The sequence below is a fragment of the Salvelinus fontinalis genome, chromosome 39 (genome assembly GCF_029448725.1).
Source record: "Salvelinus fontinalis isolate EN_2023a chromosome 39, ASM2944872v1, whole genome shotgun sequence".
NCBI classification, from domain to species: domain Eukaryota; kingdom Metazoa; phylum Chordata; class Actinopteri; order Salmoniformes; family Salmonidae; genus Salvelinus; species Salvelinus fontinalis.
Window position 1 is genome coordinate 26,836,728 of NC_074703.1, and position 21,346 is coordinate 26,858,073.

The following is a 21,346-nucleotide window of genomic DNA, read 5'->3' on the forward strand; positions in this document are numbered from 1 at the left end:
TGGATGGAATGTCTTGGCAAAGGAGAAACCCCTCCTCTGTTCACTAACAGGGATTTAAACAAATGTGTGCACAAAATTTGAGAAACTTTTTGTGCTTATGGAACATTTCTGGGATCTTTTATTTCAGCTCATGAAACATGGGACCGACACTTTACATGTTGCATATATATTTGTATCAGAATAGATAGGCCGTGACTGGCCTCACACTCCAGTACAATAGGTGGCGGTGTATACACCTAAAAGTTGGATGCGATCCGTCAACCAAATCCCGAAGAAGATGACGAAGAAGAAGAAGAAGCAGCTGTTTATCTTCAGTCAGCACCGTTCATATGTACCTCAATAGTCAGCTCAGGATTTAAGTGGTTTTCAGCATGAAATGGCAATGAGTCGGTTTCCCTTCTGCGTAATAGCCTGGAAACGCTAAAGATTCGGTGTTGCACGTCTGGACCAAAGCCTTAGGTTGTTTTCGTCGCTGTTCTGGTGCAGAAGGATATGGTTTTCTCATCGTCCCAGCAAGTTGTGGTCGCATTTACGGCGGTGTTGTTTGCGTTTGTCGTGTTCCCTAGAATGTTCGGCGTAGGGTCCGGAGCGAAGGAAACAAGAGGTTTTGATGCACGCTACAACAGAAAAGGTAGCATGAATTTTAAAATAGTATTTGAATTGGCAATGTGACTGTACCGTCATATTGTGTAGGCCTATGTAATGTTTTGCTCCTGCCATGGTATATTTGTCTAGTAGCCTAACGTTTTACTATGTTCAACATTGTCAAACTTATTTAAAACAAGATATCTGTCTGTTTGCAAAAGTGTGCAACATCGTAGCCTCTTAAGCCTTTAACAATAAGACAACTGTCATGAATAGGCCTGTTCATCACCATCGTCTTCAAATTCTCTCATGTTATTTCTCAGCGGGTCCGGGACCAGGACCAGGTGCAGTGAGAGGGCAGCCGGTCAACAAGAACACGGCTGGCTCCATGAACAAAGCTCAGACCCTTGAGAACATGCAGCAGATGAAGGTGCTGATGGAGCAGGAGATGAAGGGTGACAAATACAAAACCAACAGCAACAAGGGCTACGTGTTCACGCTGATGCCGCTCTACGCCGTCGGAGTCGGCCTCTTTGCAGCGTACAAATTTCTGAAGGTATAGAATGGAGCAGGAATTCCACCATTGAAAAATGTTGTTGCGGTGATGATGGGGATGTTGGGGTTGCTGGGGGATATCTAAACATGCATGCGTGCACAGCCTACACACAGACAGACAGGCGGAGAGAGAGCGGATTGGAGTAAAGTTGATTACTAATCAGAGCAAACGTGATTGTGTGAACTATGGTAATACTGGCAGTCTGAGCGGCAGTCTGAGTGGACTAAACACACATACAGCTCAGACTGTTGATATCTCCCTTCTATCTCTAAGATCAAGTCTGCAGATGACTCCCAAGCCCAAAAGAACAAGGATGCCAAAGGTCCCAAGAAGTCGGAGGAGACAGGTGTGTTCTGTGTCCATGTGGGGTACCACAACGGTCTGTTTGCATACCTTTGTTTATCTTACCCATCATGCAGATGCTTTTTTACATGGTGGTGGCTTTGTCTCTTTCCATAGAGAATCAGCTGTTTGTTTTACATGCTGTTTGTTTTACATGGTGGTGGCTTTGTCTCTTTCCATAGAGAATCAGCTGTTTGTTTTACATGGTAGCTTTGTCTCTTTCCATAGAGAATCAGCTGTTTTACATGGTGGTTTGTCTCTTTCCATAGAGAATCAGCTTACAGAGCTGGAGCAGCGGCTTGCGCAAACAGAGAAGATGCTCAACTCCATTCTCACCCAACTGGACCCATTGACAAGTTGGTAAGTAAGCCAACTGACCCATAAACCACGGAGCTCCGGTTTGTCGTCTTTTTCTGTGTAATATTGCTCTGTAAATAATACCCCATGTAATTAAATACATGTCTGTGGTGATTAAGACCAGTTTATCCTGACCAGGTAGTTACAGCAGTTATTAGGAGACTTTGCATGGTCTTGATAAACTGTTGACACTATTGACCCTGCTGAATCTAAGAGCGTTTATGGAAATGGGACTCTGGGTGGGGTGTGTTGACCAGGCACCAAATGGGAGATGGGGGTGTTTTACCAACGCACATTTCTGTATCAATTGGGTGTTGGGTGAAGTGGCCTCTAGGGCCAAGACCTTGAGTTTTGACTCTCAGTTTTGCATTTCCCAACACTAATGGGTAAGGTTAGGATTGGGGAAGCTGATCCTAGATCTGTACCTAGAGAAACTTCACCCCGGAGCTATGAACTGAACCTACGAAGGGCAACCAGTCAGGGACTGCGTTTCTCAGAGTTCTGTCCTCAGTGACCCTGCTCTCTCCTGGCCATTTCACTCCTCTCCAGTGTCAAGTCTGTGGCCCAGGAACAGAAGAACGAGATCATGTCCCAGCTCCAGTCCATCCGCCACCTGATGAAGAAGAGAGGCATGGACTGTCCACCCCTTAACATTGAAGGTATGTGGCCCCACCTCCTGCTGGGACATGTTCATTAGGCACCAAATGGAAGAACACAGACAAATAGGGGCTACTTTGGGTTTCATTTATCAAAGATGCATACGCACACAAAAAAGACTAAACCTTACGTTCTGTAAGTTTTCCCGCTATGGTTGGGATTTATCATATTTGAACTTGATACGCTATGGTTGGGATTTATCATATTTGAACTTGATACGCTATGGTTGGTATTTATCATATTTAAACTTGACAGGAAAGTGTGCGTATCTTCACACACATCTCAGAATCTGCCTACACACAACTTCTTGAGGTTGAAGAATTGTATCGTAAACAAATATTGTTTTGTAGAAGCTGCGTTGCTTGGTGACACCGGAATTACTGTAATTACTAACAATGTTGATAAACACAAAGCGTAAATGATAAAACAGATTTTCCGTTGGTAAGGAGATCGCTGGGCTTGTATATTTATTATGCAAATCAATCATATTGCAGGACATTGTCCTTTTCTGACATGAATGGTTTATTCCTGCTACTATATGACAAATAATTACCATTCAATAGTTCAAGCTACCTGACAGGAAATAGGCCGGCAGCCTAGGCTATTTCAAGTATTTAACAGTAGGCTATGGGGTAGAGTATTACCGTGCAGGAGTGTGACCTCATAACACATTTAATTTCAGAGCCTATACCAAGGCAGGAGATAGAAACACAATCTATTCATGAACAAAATATTGAGCAACAGTTGGTCTTTTGTTTTGAAGCGGTGTGGGCTGTAGCACTTAGTTTAACATTTCTCAAATAGACCGTCAATCTTGCAGAGTTCGCGGCCAGAGTTTGGGTCTCGGATGTTTAGTTTGAAAAAGTCACTGTAAAAAGATTCAAACATTCAAACATTCTGCCAACACCCACAATTTGTTGGGTACGCAGATTCTAGGATCTCCACGTGCCCAGAATTTAGTTTGAAATTCAGCACAATTGATAAATGAGGCCCCTGGATAAAAGTAAACTATTTTGTTTTCCATTGCAACAAAAAAAGACAATTTTAAAATGTTTTCTGTTGTGTTCCCTATTTTATATTACTGTGGTTTTCTTGGTATGGTATCCAAAATGGGCCAGGTTGGAGCACCTCTCTCCTGAATGGTTTGGCATTCAACTCCAAAAAGTAACTTTCTGACTTTCTGACTTTCTGACTTTTTGGGGGGGGGCAAAATTTAATTAACTTTATTTGTCTTGGGGGAAATGAGTTGGGCAGCAAGAGTCACACACCCCATCATACATGATCCACATGAGTAGTATTGACATCATGACTCAAACACACCCATCCTGGAATGGGGTGTCTATTTACGGTGGCGCACGGTCGCAACTTTTGCCCTTTTCCGTCTTTCAGAGCCGCAGTGCGAGAGGAACCTGGATGACCTCATCGAGTCTCTGGCAGCCCACGGCGACACCTCGCCAGAGGTGGTCGCTCCTGCGGAAGACGATCAAAGTGGTGTCGTGAAAGAGGAGGAGCCAGTCCACCTCCAGCAGCACTGCCCTGAATCCAAGGATGAGTACTCGGCAACCGACGCTGAGGAGGAGGACATGCCCTCCTTGGATGATTCTTGTGAGACCAACATTGAGGACATAGGCCTAGCCCAGAGCATTCCAGAAGAAATGCCTTCAACTGGGCTCAGACGACGCAACAGGCTGGAATGAACAGAAAGAAGGGCTTGTTTTAAACTGTACATGAATAAAGCCATACATGTATTTTCTCATTCTTAATGGCACTACTGCAGTCTGTTCAATAATGCTCTTGCTTTTGGCTCGCAGTTGAATAAGAAAGGGCAGCTATCAATGTGAAAGGATTTTGTCCAAGGTTGTGTGTGAAGGAGATTTTTCTGTGCCATCCCTTAAAGCATAGCAGATCCCTGGCTAGGCCTATGTGTAGGGCTAGTGCTTACTCCTGACAAATAAAATCCCCAGAAGCCTAACTCCATATAACCTTTGACTTAGGTCTGGAGGTTTTCCTTGTCACCTGAGTTTTCCATCCTTGAACCAAACGTTAGTTAGTATGTAAGGCACCTGTAAATGTGTTTTCATCACGTGACTGCTGCTTGGAAACCCTGTACATCTCATTATATGCTGCCATCTTTTAGAAAGGGTCTTTACGGCCCTAAATATCAAGACTCCAAAGTGTGTGTTATGCAATCTTGCAACTGGCATCCATATGTCATAGAATAGTCAAAATAATAAAAAATGTCAAACATAGTTAACTATAAATAGCTACATTTAGTTTTTTTCTACTACGTACTCGAGTCTACAAGATACAAGTGCAAGCTTGTGACGTTTGGCTTGTGGTATGATTTGCCTGTTTTCAGACATCTTATGCATGCGGTTTTCTCTGAAGCTGATCTTGAATGTCCTGGTGAATACAACTGCATGAGTTATCTTACTAGAGGGAGATTCAGGACAATCATGAATGTATTGATGACGTAGTCTAAATCAGGGCTCTCCAACCCTGTTCCTGGAGAGCTACTGTCCAGTGGGTCTCTCTCCAACCCTGTTCCTGGAGAGCTACTGTCCAGTGGGTTTCTCTCCAACTCTGTTCCTGGAGAGCTACTGTCCAGTGGGTTTCTCTCCAACCCTGTTCCTGGAGAGCTACTGTCCAGTGGGTTTCTCTCTAACCCTGTTCCTGGAGAGCTACTGCCCAGTGGGTTTCTCTTCAACCCTGTTCCTGGAGAGCTACTGTCCAGTGGGTTTCTCTCCAACCCTGTTCCTGGAGAGCTACTGTCCAGTGGGTTTCTCTCCAACCCTGTTCCTGGAGACCTACTGTCCAGTAGGTTTCTCTCCAACCCTAATCTAGCACACGTGATCCTAATAATTAGCTGGTTGATAAGGGGAATCCAGTTAGTTATAACAGGTTTGTGTGAACCTACCGGAGGGTAGCTCTTCAGGAGCAGAGTTGGAGAGCCCTGGTCTGAATTAATTTGCGTTCTGTTTGGGCTTTTGTCCGGTTTTGTAGTTCAGATTAAGCACTATAGGTGTATTTAGCCAACACAACCATGCATTTTTCTCTTATTTTATATTTGTTTCCTTTTAAGTATTTTATGTGATCTATCGTTGACTGTAGTTAACACAGAAGTTAGCCTCTGGTTAGCACCAACCCAGTGAAACTACAGGATAGAACAGAAATAAAATAATCTCATTGGTTTCGCCTTAAATTGCACCCTACCTATTCCCTATATAGTAAGCCTCTGGTCAAAAGTAGTGCACTATGTAGGGAATATGGTGACATGATCTGTGTAGTAATACTGTACCAGCAATCAAATAATCACGTTGTCTGTGTAGAAATGCTGTAACAAGACTTTTCAAAACACTGACAAATATCTTGTCTTGTGAAAACTATAGCTTTGGAGCAAATATTTAGCGAACACACAATTCATATATCTGGATACTATAGAAACACTGCGATGTTTGTCTCCTGTTTGAGAGGTCATTTGTCTGCTAACTCTATTTATTTTGTATAGCTGTGCTCTTGGGTATGCATAACTGAGGAACGTTGAAAGATGGGAGAAAATGTTCCACTCCTTACTAGAAAATAAAGGTGCTATGTGGCAACCCTTTTTTTTTGTGAATATTTACTCCATTTCATGAATCTGTTTGATGGATTGATTTGATTTGCAGTATCATTCATACCTCAGGCTGGCTTGTGGTTGAATGAGCTAAGCACAATAGAGCTTTAAGTCAAAAACCAACCCACAGCAGACAGTGGATATCTACTGCTATAATTACACTGAGAGAAGAGCAGTCAGACTGCTCTGTGTGTAATGGTCCTCTGTATACAGAAGATGGCGGTAGAGGAACACAATACATCAACGCAATTCCCCAGCAGAATCTTTGTCAGACGCTCAAAACTTCTAGACCTGCTTGTATCTGAGCAAAATCAAAATGTCAGTTCAAATGTAAAACATTGAAACTATTGCCTCTCTACATTGAGAGAGATCGCACATAGTCTGATCGTTGCCTTATAACTGTATATGCCTCTAACCAGACACTGTTATCCAAAGCAACTTACACTGTGTATGTGATTCCCTGCAGGAATTGAACCCACAATCTAATCCTGGATGATGCTGCTTCATGCTCTTACCAACTGAGCTGTATAGCAGTCAGAACCGCATTGCCTTGACTGAATGTCAGACAAACACTTCAAAAATAATTGACCAGATGTTTTAGCAAGAGGGAAGACGTTTTTTAAGAAACATTAAAATCCCTAAATAATATCCTGAAGCTATATTAGCTTGACATGTACTGTATACTTTAATTGTGAAGGTTCACAGTCATTCACCACAAATTAATATGCCTCTTTTAATTAGCAGAACGCACCTCAGTTTCCATCTAATCAGGTCAAAATTTACCCCAGAGATTCAACCGACTTTCACTGCAATACCCGAGCTTGTCAATTAGTTAAATAAACTTAATTTACCCTCAGTGGCAGCAAAGGGAGTCCTTTCACATGTAACCAGTGCTATGACACCAGGGTCGTGTTCATCAGGCACCAAACGTTTTGAGTTACATGCCGTATTGAACGCAGCCCTGTGGTTCTGCTTGTTGTGGTCCTCTTTTCCACACCCACTAAACCCTGTTAAGGAAACTACAGGTTATTAGCGCAACTGACGTCATTTGAAATTTAGAGTTCAAATCACTTTCCAAACTTGAATAATGCATATGAATATGCTGTTTAGCCTAAGGCTGTGTTTACACAGCCACCCTAAGAACCCAAAACTGATTTTCATCCTATATCTAGTCTTTTTTTCTGAAAGTCCACACTCAGATTTACATGTGACACATATCAGATTTGCGTATTTACACTGATGTAGGCTCTAAACCAGCACACAGATGCAATGTTCATTTTAAATGTTGGGGTGGTTGTCACGGTAACAGAAGGTACTGTGCAAAAAAAACACACACAAAAGAGCACTTCAGAGCAAAAACACCCGATCTGAGCTTCCGGACAGAGGTCGCATATGGAGGATGGGGTTTGTATCAGGATTGGTGCTATAAATCAGAAGTCAAAAGATCAGATTCCATGTGTTTTTTTTGTTGTTGCTGTTTACACATTAGGGAGAAGTTCAAATAGGTATCAGATATGAAGTGCAGAAGATATGAATTGGGCTGCCCATGTAAACTCAGCCTAATAGTGGCAGAAGATAGACTATGTCACCAAACGGAAGCAAACTATACCAAAACCCTTACTAATTTGGGTTGTGTCCAGAAGTTTATTGCGATGGTTCACTCAAACTGTCTTAGTATTTGTTTAATAGCCCACTGTTAATACGATCCCAAACAGTTTTGCATGTCAGTAGTCAAGTTTTCAAGATGGAGCACTTTCAGCCTGACGTTCAGTGGTCCTGTGCGTACACAACTTTTAATCGTTATTCCTTTGTCTGCCAACTTACACTAAACATGTAGTCTAGGACCACTGAGACTGAGTAAAGTCCTGAATGTTTCTCAAAGGGCTGGTTTCCCAGACACGGATGAAGCCTAGTCCTGGACTAACCAATTTTTATGGAGATTCTCAATTGAGCATGTTTTTTTAGTCCAGGACAAGGCTTTATCTGTATCCTGTAAACCAGCACATGGTGTTTGCTGAAGCTCTGTGTGGTGTAAAGACACCCATTGTCTGCCAGGATATTGTCTTGGACTAGTTTGCAATGTAGTCTTTCCTTGATTCTTTGTGTTCTCTCTCCACCTTTATCGTGGAGGACAAACAGAATTGTAGATGCTTGTTCATTGGACATCTTAAATGTCAGCAAGCTAGTCTACTGGGAGAGAGAGAGAGCAGGGAGAGCTCATGATCTGGGATAAAATTAGGATAGGCCGAACAGGACGGCACAAAAAGTTCATGCTGAAATGAAGGCAAGGAGGTTGTGTGTTTGTGTGTGTGTTCAGGAACACTGCATCTCAGCCTTCACAAGGTCACTTTCTCATAGTTCTGTGAAAGTGTTAGCTGATGTTTGAAAAGGCTTCCTATTGGCAAGGCTTTGCCAATTCAGTAAGCTCTCAGGACTTTGTATAGAATGAATCGCTTCTTAACAACCTTCTCTATCACAATTGTAACCAATTATCTTTCATTTTCATCCTCAGAGGCAAACTTGTCAAACGCTTTTGAACAAAATGCATATTTTTGATTAGGCTAATATCCATGAAAACCTTTTAGTTTCTTGACTATAATAATGTCTTTGGTCAAATGGGAGTAGCTTACAGTGACCAAAACATACTAGTGGTCCTTATGCTGGACGTGAGCCATGTTACAATTCCCATCAAGTGGGTTAACCCTGTCGGCGCGATGTGTATGGTGTTTGCCTTTCAAGCCAGCAACCTTTCAAGCCAGCTTCCCTACCCTGCAGTTTGCTATGCTGGTGTCAGTAGTGGGATGGCGGCTTTGAAGCCATCGGAGAGCACAGCCGGATGTGTGAGGAGGCTGAGCAGTTGAAGCACGGGGAGGTGCCTTCCCGTTCGGAGGGGGCAGTGTAGCGATCCTCGCTATATATGAGCCATGTCACAATTCCCACCAAGTGGCTTAACCCTTTTGGCGCAATGAGGGATTGCTTTTCATACCAGCGACCCGGGTTCACTTCCCTGCCCCGCCATTCGCTACAATACTATGGCTTCTTGCTCTTGAAGAAAGTATCTTGTTGCCATAGCTCCTTGCCAAATGTTAAATGTTAGCTAAGTGCTGCTATCTGTTCTGTTTTTGTATCAGGCCTGATTTGACACATTCAGACTAGTGCCATTTGAATTTGTCTTAGTTGATTTGCTCTGAAAAGATTAATTTGTCTGAACTGTGTAAAATAAGCTGTGAGTACCACACAATGGAAGGTCAAACATTAGCCATTAAGCTAAGCTAGTTGAAGGGTATTTTTAGGAAATGTCTCTACTCATACGAACCCCCTCCTAGTTTTATGAAAATGTAATATTTCTGAAAGATGTACATTATATTGTTTGTATTAGCTGCTTAAGTTGTAGTTGATTCAGATGAAATATATCCATGATATAGATATTAGGCCTACTAGACAGAGAGGGTGGGTAGACCAGAGACATATATTTAAAGAGTTTGGACATTGTCCTTTCTGCATCTAAATTTCCCTCTGGGGTAGACTATGGCTTAAAATATGAAAAAATGATTGTGTAAAAATTGAACTTGCACTTGAACCCAAATGCATTCAAACCCAGGCTGCAAGACACCCCCCTGGAGAAATGGCCATGCAGATCTACATGGCTGATATGGGCAGCCTAGGAACCACCTTGGCTCTCTGAAACTTATGTTTTACCCTTCACTTCCCGATAAAGATCAGCTCTCTGGCAGTCTGGCTGTTCTATTTTTAGCAAAGCGCTGTGGTCGAGGGGGGAAATAGATAGGTGCTGCTGGTTGTTTGGTTCTTGTATTGGTCATGTAGAAGTAGACCTCCCACTGGGCACACACTGGTTGAATCAACGTTGTTTCCATGCCATTTCAATTGAATTACATTGAACCAACATATGGATTAGACATTGAATTGGCATCTGTGCCCAGTGAGCTGTTTATTAGGAAAGACCCTTTCAGTCCACATGTGCTGAAGGCCATAATGATGAATGGCTCCCAATAGTATTAAACAAAACGCCAATGAAACAGACGGTTAAACTGCTCTGACCAGAACCATCTCACAGATTGAGGCTCCATTTTGAGAAAAAGCATAGTTATTCTCTTCTCCTTTTCTATTTACAGCCCAATAGTATATGCAGGCTATGGCCTACTCTTCTCATTGGCTACGGTTTGTAAATTGTAATTTAACATTTTTAAAACAAATCAACTTTGAATGGGAGTGGAGTTTTCCCCCTTTGTAGATGAGAAATGAGTTTTCATTACTGTTCAGTCGAGCGTGGCACGTTTTTACGGCATGTACATCGGGGAATATGATGCGCGTAATTATAGCTATCCTCCTCTCAAGGCCTCATCTCGTTGATTGAGCTGCGCTGAGCACATCAAAGGAGACTCGCTCTCTAGTGCCACCCAACCAAGTTTAGACATTCAAAGAGATGTCACATTTTAGGCTTGAGTGCCTTGATTTCACGATGTCTTTATTTTGTTTATTTTCCGCATTGGCTAATTCCCAGCACTTTAGTATCGTATAAGCCTATAGCTATCGCGTTAGTACATAGACCTATGCGTTATGTTACTCCAAAAAGGGTTCTATGCTTGCTTCATGTATGGCAACACTTAAGGTTCTGTATAGAACCGAAATTGGTTCCATATAGAACCATTGCGTTCCATATAGGCTTCCATATTGGGTTCTATTTGGAACCAAAATAAAAAATGTTGGTTAAATCCAGAACCTTTTTTTCTAAGAGTGTATTGTGGCTGATCTATTCAACAAGTTAACCAGAGAGAGAGACACACTGACCTGACCAGTTCTGTTTTGCTCTTGGCAAGTGGTCCGAATCACGAGTTATTATGAGAATGTAATTGATAGCCTATGTTGCTCGAATTAAACCACTCAGCATGCCATGTAGGCTAAATCAACGTGTTGAAATAGAACCCAACAAATGGAACCGAAAGTTTAACTATTTTCCTGCGGTTGCTGATGTCACAGATGTAAGGTGCTGAAAGGACAGCTCCCTCGCTTTGAAAGCGCATCTCGCGTTAGTGTGAAACCAGCAGATCGAAGATAATTCCTATAAATAATTGCACAATGAAATGTAGGAGCACACTCTGTGATGGAAATAGAACGGGAACCACATGAGACGTGTTTTTCAGTCAAGCAATCTGACCTGTTGAGAACACTCACGTTCAACATCTTATTTCGGCGAATCATAAAAGCTGAAAAAAGTTGCACTAGATATTCGTTGGCATAGATTTCAACTATTTTGATTGCCAATCCAAATGTAATGAGTGATCGTTGCTACATAGCAACATGAGCACGTGTGAGAGGATCGCTAGTAACACGGACGCACACACACACTATAGCAACAGACAACCTGTGTACAGAAAGGGAGAGGGTGTGCCCTTGACGTCGTTTCTCGTCAAAGACTAAACATTTCGGAGAGAACCATATCCAGGTTTTCTTACTTGCTATTCACCACGGCCTTGTCATGACCTTTAACAAAAAGGGCACAGAGCTCAAGGTTACAAATCAATAATTGGAATGGTTTCGTTTGACTTCACCTGTCCAAGTGTTGAGCGGAGAAGAGAGTAAAGACACCCCAAGGCACACATAACCGGCGCTGCCTGTGCTTGGAGCTACTGGCTGACAGATCCTTCGCACAAGGAGGAACTAAAGGGAGTCTGACACGCGATAAGATCCTCTCTTCCAAATCACCAACAACGATGAGATTGGTAAAGCACTTTCACCAAGCGCAATGAGAGCTCCAGGCTGAATTTGGAGTGGCTGCTCTCAGCTGAATCCAAAAGGGCTTTCGTGAGATTTTCTAACCCAACTGGGTGTGTACAGCACCGTGCCCGCTGTTACTCTGGACTGCACTCGATATACCTTATTTACCAAGTCATGTCTTATACAGAGCGATGGGTAAGTTCGACGACAACGAGAGGATAATCCTCAACGTTGGGGGAACCAGGCACGAGACGTACAAGAACACGCTGAGGACACTGCCGGGGACTCGGCTGGCCCTTCTTGCCTCCGATTCTGACATCGAGTCCGTTTTGGATCAGCTGCAACAAGTCCCCGGCTTCATAGAGTACAACACGCGGAACAACGAATACTTTTTTGACCGCCACCCAGGGGTATTCGCTTATGTCCTTAACTACTATCGAACCGGGAAACTCCATTGCCCAGCAGATGTTTGTGGTCCGCTGTTCGAGGAAGAGCTGTCCTTCTGGGGAATCGATGAGACGGACGTGGAGCCATGCTGCTGGATGACCTATCGCCAACACAGGGACGCGGAGGAGGCGCTCGACGTGTTCGACATAAACGTTGACAATGGAGACGACGACGAAGAGACGGGGAAAAGACTCGGAATTGAGGAAGTGATTGATCCTAATATCAGCCGCTGGAAAAAGTGGCGACCTGTGATTTGGAATCTATTTGAGGATCCCTATTCTTCCAGAGCGGCAAGGGTAAGAGCGCGCGCTTGTGTGGAGAGCTCACATAACAGTCCATGCACAACAAGTTCCCCCTATTCCTTCTTTGCACAGAAAAGTGTAATTACATTAGACATCAATTCCTCCTAATAAAATACAAATTATTACACAAATATAACATACATTATACATTATTAACATTTTTAAATTCGTTGTAAGGGACATAGGTTGTCTGCTTATTCACATTTCAGTGTGCATAAAATATGATTTCCCCACGACTGCTTTCATAATCACCTTTTAAACTTGAATATAGTTCAAATAATGAAACTCGATATTTTTCCTCTTTTTGTCATACACAAGTATGCATCTAAACATATCAATGCACTATACTTGTGGTGCGTAAATACATATTTAAGTTAAGCTACACTACCGATCCATGATAATGAGAATCAAGTAGAAATATTTCATGAATTAGATGACAGTTTTTTTTTCTGATACCACCAAATGACTTTTTTTCTTCTGTCTGTTGTGTTTGTTTGATATTGAGCATGACGTGTGGTAGAGGTGTGATGGAATGCTCCATCGCTCAACAGAGATAGGCGAATGTAGAACCTGTGGTTACACACCACCATATTACCAAATCGAGCCATTTATCTACAGTCCTACACCAGAAACATTACGTATTTGTACCATTTATCTGCAGTCCTACACCAGAAACATTACGTATTTAGCCTTAAGCCTACATTTACGAACAAGATTCGGGCGGTTATTTATTTTAAATTATTAATTCATTTCAAAATATAAGTTTAAAACATATCAATTCATTTTAAATGTTTACCGCAATAACTCACGACATGAGCCTAAATTCGATCATTGCAACAATGTAAACATGACCTTGAATTGATTGCTTTTGATTGAAATGCTAATGGAAAATTGTACCTGTTGGAGTGAGATGTGCCCCGCATATTAATAGCCTGTGAGAGAAAGTATTTCAGAATCTTTACATATCGCAGAGGGCATTAGACTAATTGTCACTTACAATTGACTCTTTTGCATACTTGGTTATCTATCGGTTATTTATTGTTGATTTAAGTCGAATTCTATAGGTTGCTGTCAATCATTTGTTCATTGTACACCTGGCAAACGTGTCTTCTCTTACTGAAATGTTAGGGTGAGCCTCCTACATATATATCTACCTATCAGTCCACACCTTATCCATGCGAACTGTGTGCTCACATGACCAGTGAAGGACCTGTGTTTACTGGCCTGCAGTTGTTTTTCTCAATAGGCAGTAAATAACCATCTCATTGGCCGACTGGCTGTGGAGTCAGCGCTCCAGAGGCTCCTGGCCACTGTCATGTCACAATGTGTACCCCATCCTTTTCGGAGTCTAATATGACCTCCTGTCTCATCTCCCTCCTTCCTAAACGGTATTGTTTATATCCAGCTCATCTCTCACTGGCAGGAGGCCCATTAATAGCATCTCCCTGGGGAGATTGTGCTGATGATGGTGCCTTGAAACAGACAGGTCCGTCTTGAGCTAATAGAATAATGAAGCCAGCAAAGCTTGTCACTCAGAGTAGGAGTGCTGATCTAGGATCAGATCCCCACTACCCATGTAATAATTTTCCATTATGATCGAAAAGGCACAACTGATCCTATATCCGTCCTGGGCTAAAGGCTAGCGCTACTGCTTACAATGAACGGGACATGGACATGGACTCATGCAATAAATCCCACTACGACCTCTGACGAGAGACATCAAACATGCAAAATGACAATATAGGAGGAAGGTCACTTCGAGGAATATAACATTGTACATTGTGTGAAAGCCCATATGACTGTGTGGTCTCGCTTTCCATGGCCGATGTGAGCAAAACGTTAAAACAGGTTAACAATCATAAGGCCGCCAGGCCAGATGGAATACCAGGGCGTGTTCTCAAAGCATGCGCAGACCAGCTGGCAGGTGTCTTCACAGACATTTTCAATCTCCTTGTCCCAGTCTGTAATCCCAACATCATTTTAATTGACCACCGTTGTCCCTGTTCCCAAGAGCTCCAAGGTAACCCACCTAAATGACAATCGCCCTGTAGCACTCACATCTGTAATTATGAAGTGCTTTGAAAGGCTGGTCATGTCACACAACAACACCATGGCCGTGCATGACTCCAACACCATCATCATGAGTCAGCCAACAGGGAGGAGGTCAGAGACTTAGCAGTGTGGTGCCAGGACAACAATCTCTCCCTCAATGTTAGTAAGACCAAGGAGCTGATTGTGGACTACAGGGAGGAGGTCAGAGACTTAGCAGTGTGGTGCCAGGACAACAATCTCTCCCTCTATGTTAGTAAGACCAAGGAGCTGATTGTGGACTATAGGGAGGAGGTCAGAGACTTAGCAGTGTGGTGCCAGGACAACAATCTCTCCCTCTATGTTAGTAAGACCTAGGAGCTGATTGTGGACTACAGGGAGGAGGTCAGAGACTTAGCAGTGTGGTGCCAGGACAACAATCTCTCCCTCTATGTTAGTAAGACCAAGGAGCTGATTGTGGACTACAGGGAGGAGGTCAGAGACTTAGCAGTGTGGTGCCAGGACAACAATCTCTCCCTCTATGTTAGTAAGACCAAGGAGCTGATTGTGGACTATAGGGAGGAGGTCAGAGACTTAGCAGTGTGGTGCCAGGACAACAATCTCTCCCTCTATGTTAGTAAGACCTAGGAGCTGATTGTGGACTACAGGGAGGAGGTCAGAGACTTAGCATTGTGGTGCCAGGACAACAATCTCTCCCTCAATGTTAGTAAGACCAAGGAGCTGATTGTGGACTACAGGGAGGAGGTCAGAGACTTAGCAGTGTGGTGCCAGGACAACAATCTCTCCCTCTATGTTAGTAAGACCAAGGAGCTGATTGTGGACTACAGGGAGGAGGTCAGAGACTTAGCAGTGTGGTGCCAGGACAACAATCTCTCCCTCTATGTTAGTAAGACCTAGGAGCTGATTGTGGACTACAGGGAGGAGGTCAGAGACTTAGCAGTGTGGTGCCAGGACAACAATATCTCCCTCAATGTTAGTAAGACCAAGGAGCTGATTGTGGACTACAGGGAGGAGGTCAGAGACTTAGCAGTGTGGTGCCAGGACAACAATCTCTCCCTCTATGTTAGTAAGACCAAGGAGCTGATTGTGGACTACAGGGAGGAGGTCAGAGACTTAGCAGTGTGGTGCCAGGACAACAATCTCTCCCTCTATGTTAGTAAGACCTAGGAGCTGATTGTGGACTACAGGGAGGAGGTCAGAGACTTAGCAGTGTGGTGCCAGGACAACAATCTCTCCCTCTATGTTAGTAAGACCTAGGAGCTGATTGTGGACTACAGGGAGGAGGTCAGAGACTTAGCAGTGTGGTGCCAGGACAACAATCTCTCCCTCTATGTTAGTAAGACCAAGGAGCTGATTGTGGACTACAGGGAGGAGGTCAGAGACTTAGCAGTGTGGTGCCAGGACAACAATCTCTCCCTCAATGTTAGTAAGACCAAGGAGCTGATTGTGGACTACAGGGAGGAGGTCAGAGACTTAGCAGTGTGGTGCCAGGACAACAATCTCTCCCTCTATGTTAGTAAGACCAAGGAGCTGATTGTGGACTACAGGGAGGAGGTCAGAGACTTAGCAGTGTGGTGCCAGGACAACAATCTCTCCCTCTATGTTAGTAAGACCAAGGAGCTGATTGTGGACTATAGAAGAAAGAGGGGAGAGCACACTCCCATCCACATCGACAGAGCTTTTGTGGAGTGGGTCGAGAGCTTCAAGTTCCTTGGTGTCCACATCATTAAGGACTTAAAATGGTCCACACACACCCGCACAGTTATGAAGAGGGCACGACAACACCTCTTCCCCCTCAGGAGGCTGAAAAGATTTGTCATGGGTCCTCAGATCCTCAAAAAGTTCTACAGCTGCACCATTGAGAGCATCTTGACTGGCTGCATCACCACTTGGTATGGCAATATCACCGCCCTTGACAGCAAAAGCAAAGCGCTACAAAGGGTGGTGCGGACCGGAAAACGGTATCGAAGCGTTGGCTCTCAGACCAACAAGCTCAGAGACAGCTTCTACCCCAAGCTATAAGGCTGCTAAATAGCCAGACTGCGAAATAGTCAATTAATGTTACCTGAACTGTCTGCACTGACTCTATCTTGCCCTGAACCTGTGCACATCCACTTTATATACACACAATATACACACTCACTCACACACACTAAGCTTTTACACCGACACAAAACCCTCACACATTCATAAACACTACACACACACACGCATACCGACACAACACAAACACACACACATACATACATACACGCACATTCACACAGACACACTTTTACACTCATTATTTGCTGCTGCTACTCCGCTCTTTATTTTACCCTTATTATTATCTATCCTGATGCTTAGTCACTTTACACTGCCTTCATGTACATATCTACCTCAATACCTTATTATTATCTATCCTGATGCTTAGTCACTTTACCCTGCCTTCATGTACATATCTACCTCAAATACCTTATTATTATCTATCCTGATGTCTAGTCACTTTACCCTGCCTTCATGTACATATCTACCTCAAATACTTTATTATCTATCCTGATGTCTAGTCACTTTACCCTGCCTTCATGTACATATCTACCTCAAATACCTTATTATTATCTATCCTGATGCCTAGTCACTTTATCCTGCCTTCATGTACATATCTACCTCAAATACCTTATTATTATCTATCCTGATGTCTAGTTGATCTGGTACTGGTACTCCCTGTATATAGCTCCACATTGATCTGGTACTGGTACTCCCTGTACCAGACCAGGAGGATCGAGAGCACCACACCAGGAGTATAGAGAGCACCACACCAGGAGGATAGAGAGCACCACACCAGGAGTATAGAGAGCACCACACCAGGAGGATAGAGAGCACCACACCAGGAGGATCGAGAGCACCACACCAGGAGTATAGAGAGCACCACACCAGGAGGATAGAGAGCACCACACCAGGAGTATAGAGAGCACCACACCAGGAGGATAGAGAGCACCACACCAGGAGGATAGAGAGCACCACACCAGGAGGATAGAGAGCACCACACCAGGAGTATAGAGAGCACCATACCAGGAGGATAGAGAGCACCACACCAGGAGTATAGAGAGCACCACACCAGGAGTATAGAGAGCACCACACCAGGAGGATAGAGAGCACCACACCAGGAGTATAGAGAGCACCACACCAGGAGGATAGAGAGCACCACACCAGGAGGATAGAGAGCACCACACCAGGAGGATAGAGAGCACCACACCAGGAGGATAGAGAGCACCACACCAGGAGTATAGAGAGCACCACACCAGGAGTATAGAGAGCACCACACCAGGAGGATAGAGAGCACCACACCAGGAGTATAGAGAGCACCACACCAGGAGGATAGAGAGCACCACACCAGGAGGATAGAGAGCACCATACCAGGAGTATAGAGAGCACCACACCAGGAGGATAGAGAGCACCACACCAGGAGTATAGAGAGCACCATACCAGGAGGATAGAGAGGACCACACCAGGAGTATAGAGAGCACCACACCAGGAGGATAGAGAGCACCACACCAGGAGTATAGAGAGCACCACACCAGGAGGATAGAGAGCACCACACCAGGAGTATAGAGAGCACCACACCAGGAGTATAGAGAGCACCACACCAGGAGGATAGAGAGCACCACACCAGGAGTATAGAGAGCACCACACCAGGAGTATAGGGAGCGCCACACCAGGAGGATAGAGAGCACCACACCAGGAGGATAGAGAGCACCACACCAGGAGTAAAGCAATCGCCACACCAGGAGTCTAGAGAGCACCACACCAGGAGGATATAGAGCACCACACCAGGAGGATAGAGAGCACCACACCAGGAGTATAGAGAGCACCACACCAGGAGTATAGAGAGCACCACACCAGGAGTAAAGCAATCGCCACACCAGGAGTCTAGAGAGCACCACACCAGGAGGATATAGAGCACCACACCAGGAGGATAGAGAGCACCACACCAGGAGTATAGAGAGCACCACACCAGGAATATAGAGAGCACCACACCAGGAGTAAAGCAATCACCACACCAGGAGGATAGAGAGCACCACACCAGGAGTATAGAGAGCACCACACCAGGAGTATAGAGAGCACCACACCAGGAGTAAAGCAATCACCACACCAGGAGGATAGAGAGCACCACACCAGGAGGATAGAGAGCACCACACCAGTAGTATAGAGAGCACCACTCCAGGAGAATAGAGAGCACCACACCAGGAGGATAGAGAGCACCACACCAGGAGGATCGAGAGCACCACACCAGGAGGATAGAGAGCACCACACCAGGAGGATCGAGAGCACCACACCAGGAGGATAGAGAGCACCACACCAGGAGGATCGAGAGCACCACACCAGGAGGATAGAGAGCACCACACCAGGAGAATGGAGAGCACCACACCAGGAGAATAGAGAGCACCACACCAGGAGGATAGAGAGCACCACACCAGGAGGATAGAGAGCACCACACCAGGAGGATAGAGAGCACCACACCAGGAGGATAGAGAGCACCACACCAGGAGGATAGAGAGCACCACACCAGGAGTATAGAGAGCACCACACCAGGAGGATAGGGAGCACCACACCAGGAGGGTAGAGAGCACCACACCAGGAGGATAGAGAGCACCACACCAGGAGGATAGAGAGCACCACACCAGGAGGATAGAGAGCACCACACCAGGAGTATAGGGAGCACCACACCAGGAGGGTAGAGAGCACCACACCAGGAGGATAGAGAGCACCACACCAGGAGTAAAGCAATTGCCACACCAGGAGTCTAGAGAGCACCACACCAGGAGGATAGAGAGCACCACACCAGGAGGATAGAGAGCACCACACCAGGAGGATAGAGAGCACCACACCAGGAGTATAGAGAGCACCACACCAGGAGTAAAGCAATTGCCACACCAGGAGTCTAGAGAGCACCACACCAGGAGTATAGAGAGCACCATACCAGGAGTATAGAGAGCACCACACCAGGAGGATAGAGAGCACCACACCAGGAGTATAGAGAGCACCACACCAGGAGGATAGAGAGCACCACACCAGGAGTATCGAGAGCACCACAGAAGGCGATAAAACGTCTGGACCATTGATCCAGTCAATAATTAAATAATTAAAGCTCTGTCTGCCAGCCTTCAACTACAGTATTGCTGTAATTGCGTTCCTAGAGGTCGCTCCCCCATGCTCCTCTGATGATGTTCATGGTAATCTCATGTCTCAGTGTGGTGGAGGAGGCTGCCTGACTGCTTCACTTTGATGCCTAAGCCTCTCTCTCATGTTATTCCTGTGCTCCTGGGCTTTACTTCTCCCCTGAGCGCTGCGAGCCTGAGATCTCTCACCTCCCCAGACTGCGTGTGCTAGAGAACCCACAGGCTCCTAATCCTCCCTTGACAGGGTGTTAAAGTAGAATAATGGGGACTTATTCCCATGGAAATTAGATGGCTGGTTGGCGTTGCTGCAACTCCAGCCACCACCGCCGTCCCCTCAGTCACTGTTATACCAGGGAACGACTGATGCCAGTGGGCATTATCTTAAATTAGTTCCACGGATCAGACAGTGAAAAATGCACTTGGCTTTTTCTACTAGCACTGACTAGCACCAAGACAAGAGAGCATGTCTATAGCAAACACTTAGCGGAGGGACCAAATCCGCACATCTCACATGCCTTTCAGCAATGACAGATGAAAGCGAGGTCAGGTCCCAGAACACAGGCCCTGTCCCCTTTCCTGGCTTTGTTTTCTGTCACATATAAATGCTAAAGCTTGAGAAGTTATCTCCAGTTGTTTTAATTAACACTGGTGTTGCCATTTGAGGTAGTCATATTATGAGTTCTCTCAACGCCATCTAGTCTTCCGTGCCCCTCAACTTTGGCCTCTTCCTTGCCTCTCAACTTTGACCTCCTCCGTGCTCCTCAACTTTGACCTCTTCCGTGCCCCTAAACTTTGACCTCCTCCTTACCCCTCAACTTGGACCTCTGCTAAAGCAGACAGGAAGACCACAACACCACAGTCAGGAGCTCAGTCTGGGATTTGCTGTAGGGAGGATAATGTGTTGTGAACAGTGCTGCTTCTGTTTACAGGGCAGTGTGGTGCATGGTGATGATGCTGATGGGGACAATGACAACAGTAGTTGGGGTGGTGATTATGATGATGATACGTGTGAATGGATACTACAAGCATTTCCTTACACCAACAATAACATCTGTATGTGACCAATAAAATGTGATTTTAGATGGTCCCAAATAGCAGCCTATTTCCTGGCACCCTATTCCCACAGCATGTAGAGAATTTGGTGCCATTTGAGATGCACACCGTGAGTTTGTACAGTATGTGAAGGTGCAAGAGCTACAGCTCCATATGACTTGAGTTTCTCCTTTTCTGACATCATTCTACAGATGTGTTCTAGTGTCTATTTGCCCAGTGTTCATTGAAACTCTCTAATGAAATAGTAGCTAGAACGGGCCTTAGAATGCCCAGAGAATTCTGGTAGTGATGGGAACCGATTACTGATTGGAGAAAAACCCTTAGAATTAGCTCCTTCAAATTCCCCCTGCTGACGTCACGTAGCAGGCTTCCGAATGTCAATGTGCTCCTCCATCTGGGAATGCTTATGCTAGCTGATAATAACAGCAGTTGTGTGTGTGTGTGTGTGTCCTACAGATTGATGAATCCATACTGTTCTCCCCATGCTGAG

General features: G+C 44.8%; 2 protein-coding genes across 5 annotated transcripts in view; both read left to right on the top strand.

Moving 5' to 3' along the window:
- The first annotated feature begins 248 nt into the window (after positions 1-248).
- ccdc107 (coiled-coil domain containing 107) lies at positions 249-6,096 on the top strand. The gene is made up of 6 exons (XM_055905985.1): positions 249-631; positions 909-1,141; positions 1,415-1,487; positions 1,753-1,843; positions 2,390-2,499; positions 3,887-6,096. Exons 1-6 carry the CDS (start codon positions 493-495, stop codon positions 4,192-4,194), a joined length of 954 nt encoding a protein of 317 aa, XP_055761960.1. The 5' UTR covers positions 249-492; the 3' UTR covers positions 4,195-6,096.
- A 5,136-nt stretch (positions 6,097-11,232) lies between these two features.
- The window catches only part of kcnc2 (potassium voltage-gated channel, Shaw-related subfamily, member 2), a 68,506-nt gene continuing 58,392 nt past the window's right edge, over positions 11,233-21,346 (top strand). For 2 of the 4 annotated variants that reach the window (XM_055905984.1, XM_055905981.1), the window contains exon 1: positions 11,233-12,589. In XM_055905984.1, coding sequence (XP_055761959.1) covers positions 12,038-12,589 — 552 coding nt within the window. In that variant the 5' untranslated portion in view covers positions 11,233-12,037. The remainder of the gene's footprint in view (positions 12,590-21,346) is intronic. The other 2 variants (XM_055905983.1, XM_055905982.1) reach the window with 2 other exon arrangements.

What these genes read in the sequence shown, in the direction of transcription:
- ccdc107 (XM_055905985.1), top strand. Translation starts at nt 493, where the DNA reads ATGGTTTTCTCATCGTCCCAGCAAGTTGTGGTCGCATTTACGGCGGTG. An exon ending in TGCACGCTACAACAGAAAAG is followed by an intron (nt 632 to 908) that starts GTAGCATGAATT and finishes GTTATTTCTCAG; the next exon opens with CGGGTCCGGGACCAGGACCA. An exon ending in TCCACCCCTTAACATTGAAG is followed by an intron (nt 2,500 to 3,886) that starts GTATGTGGCCCC and finishes TCCGTCTTTCAG; the next exon opens with AGCCGCAGTGCGAGAGGAAC.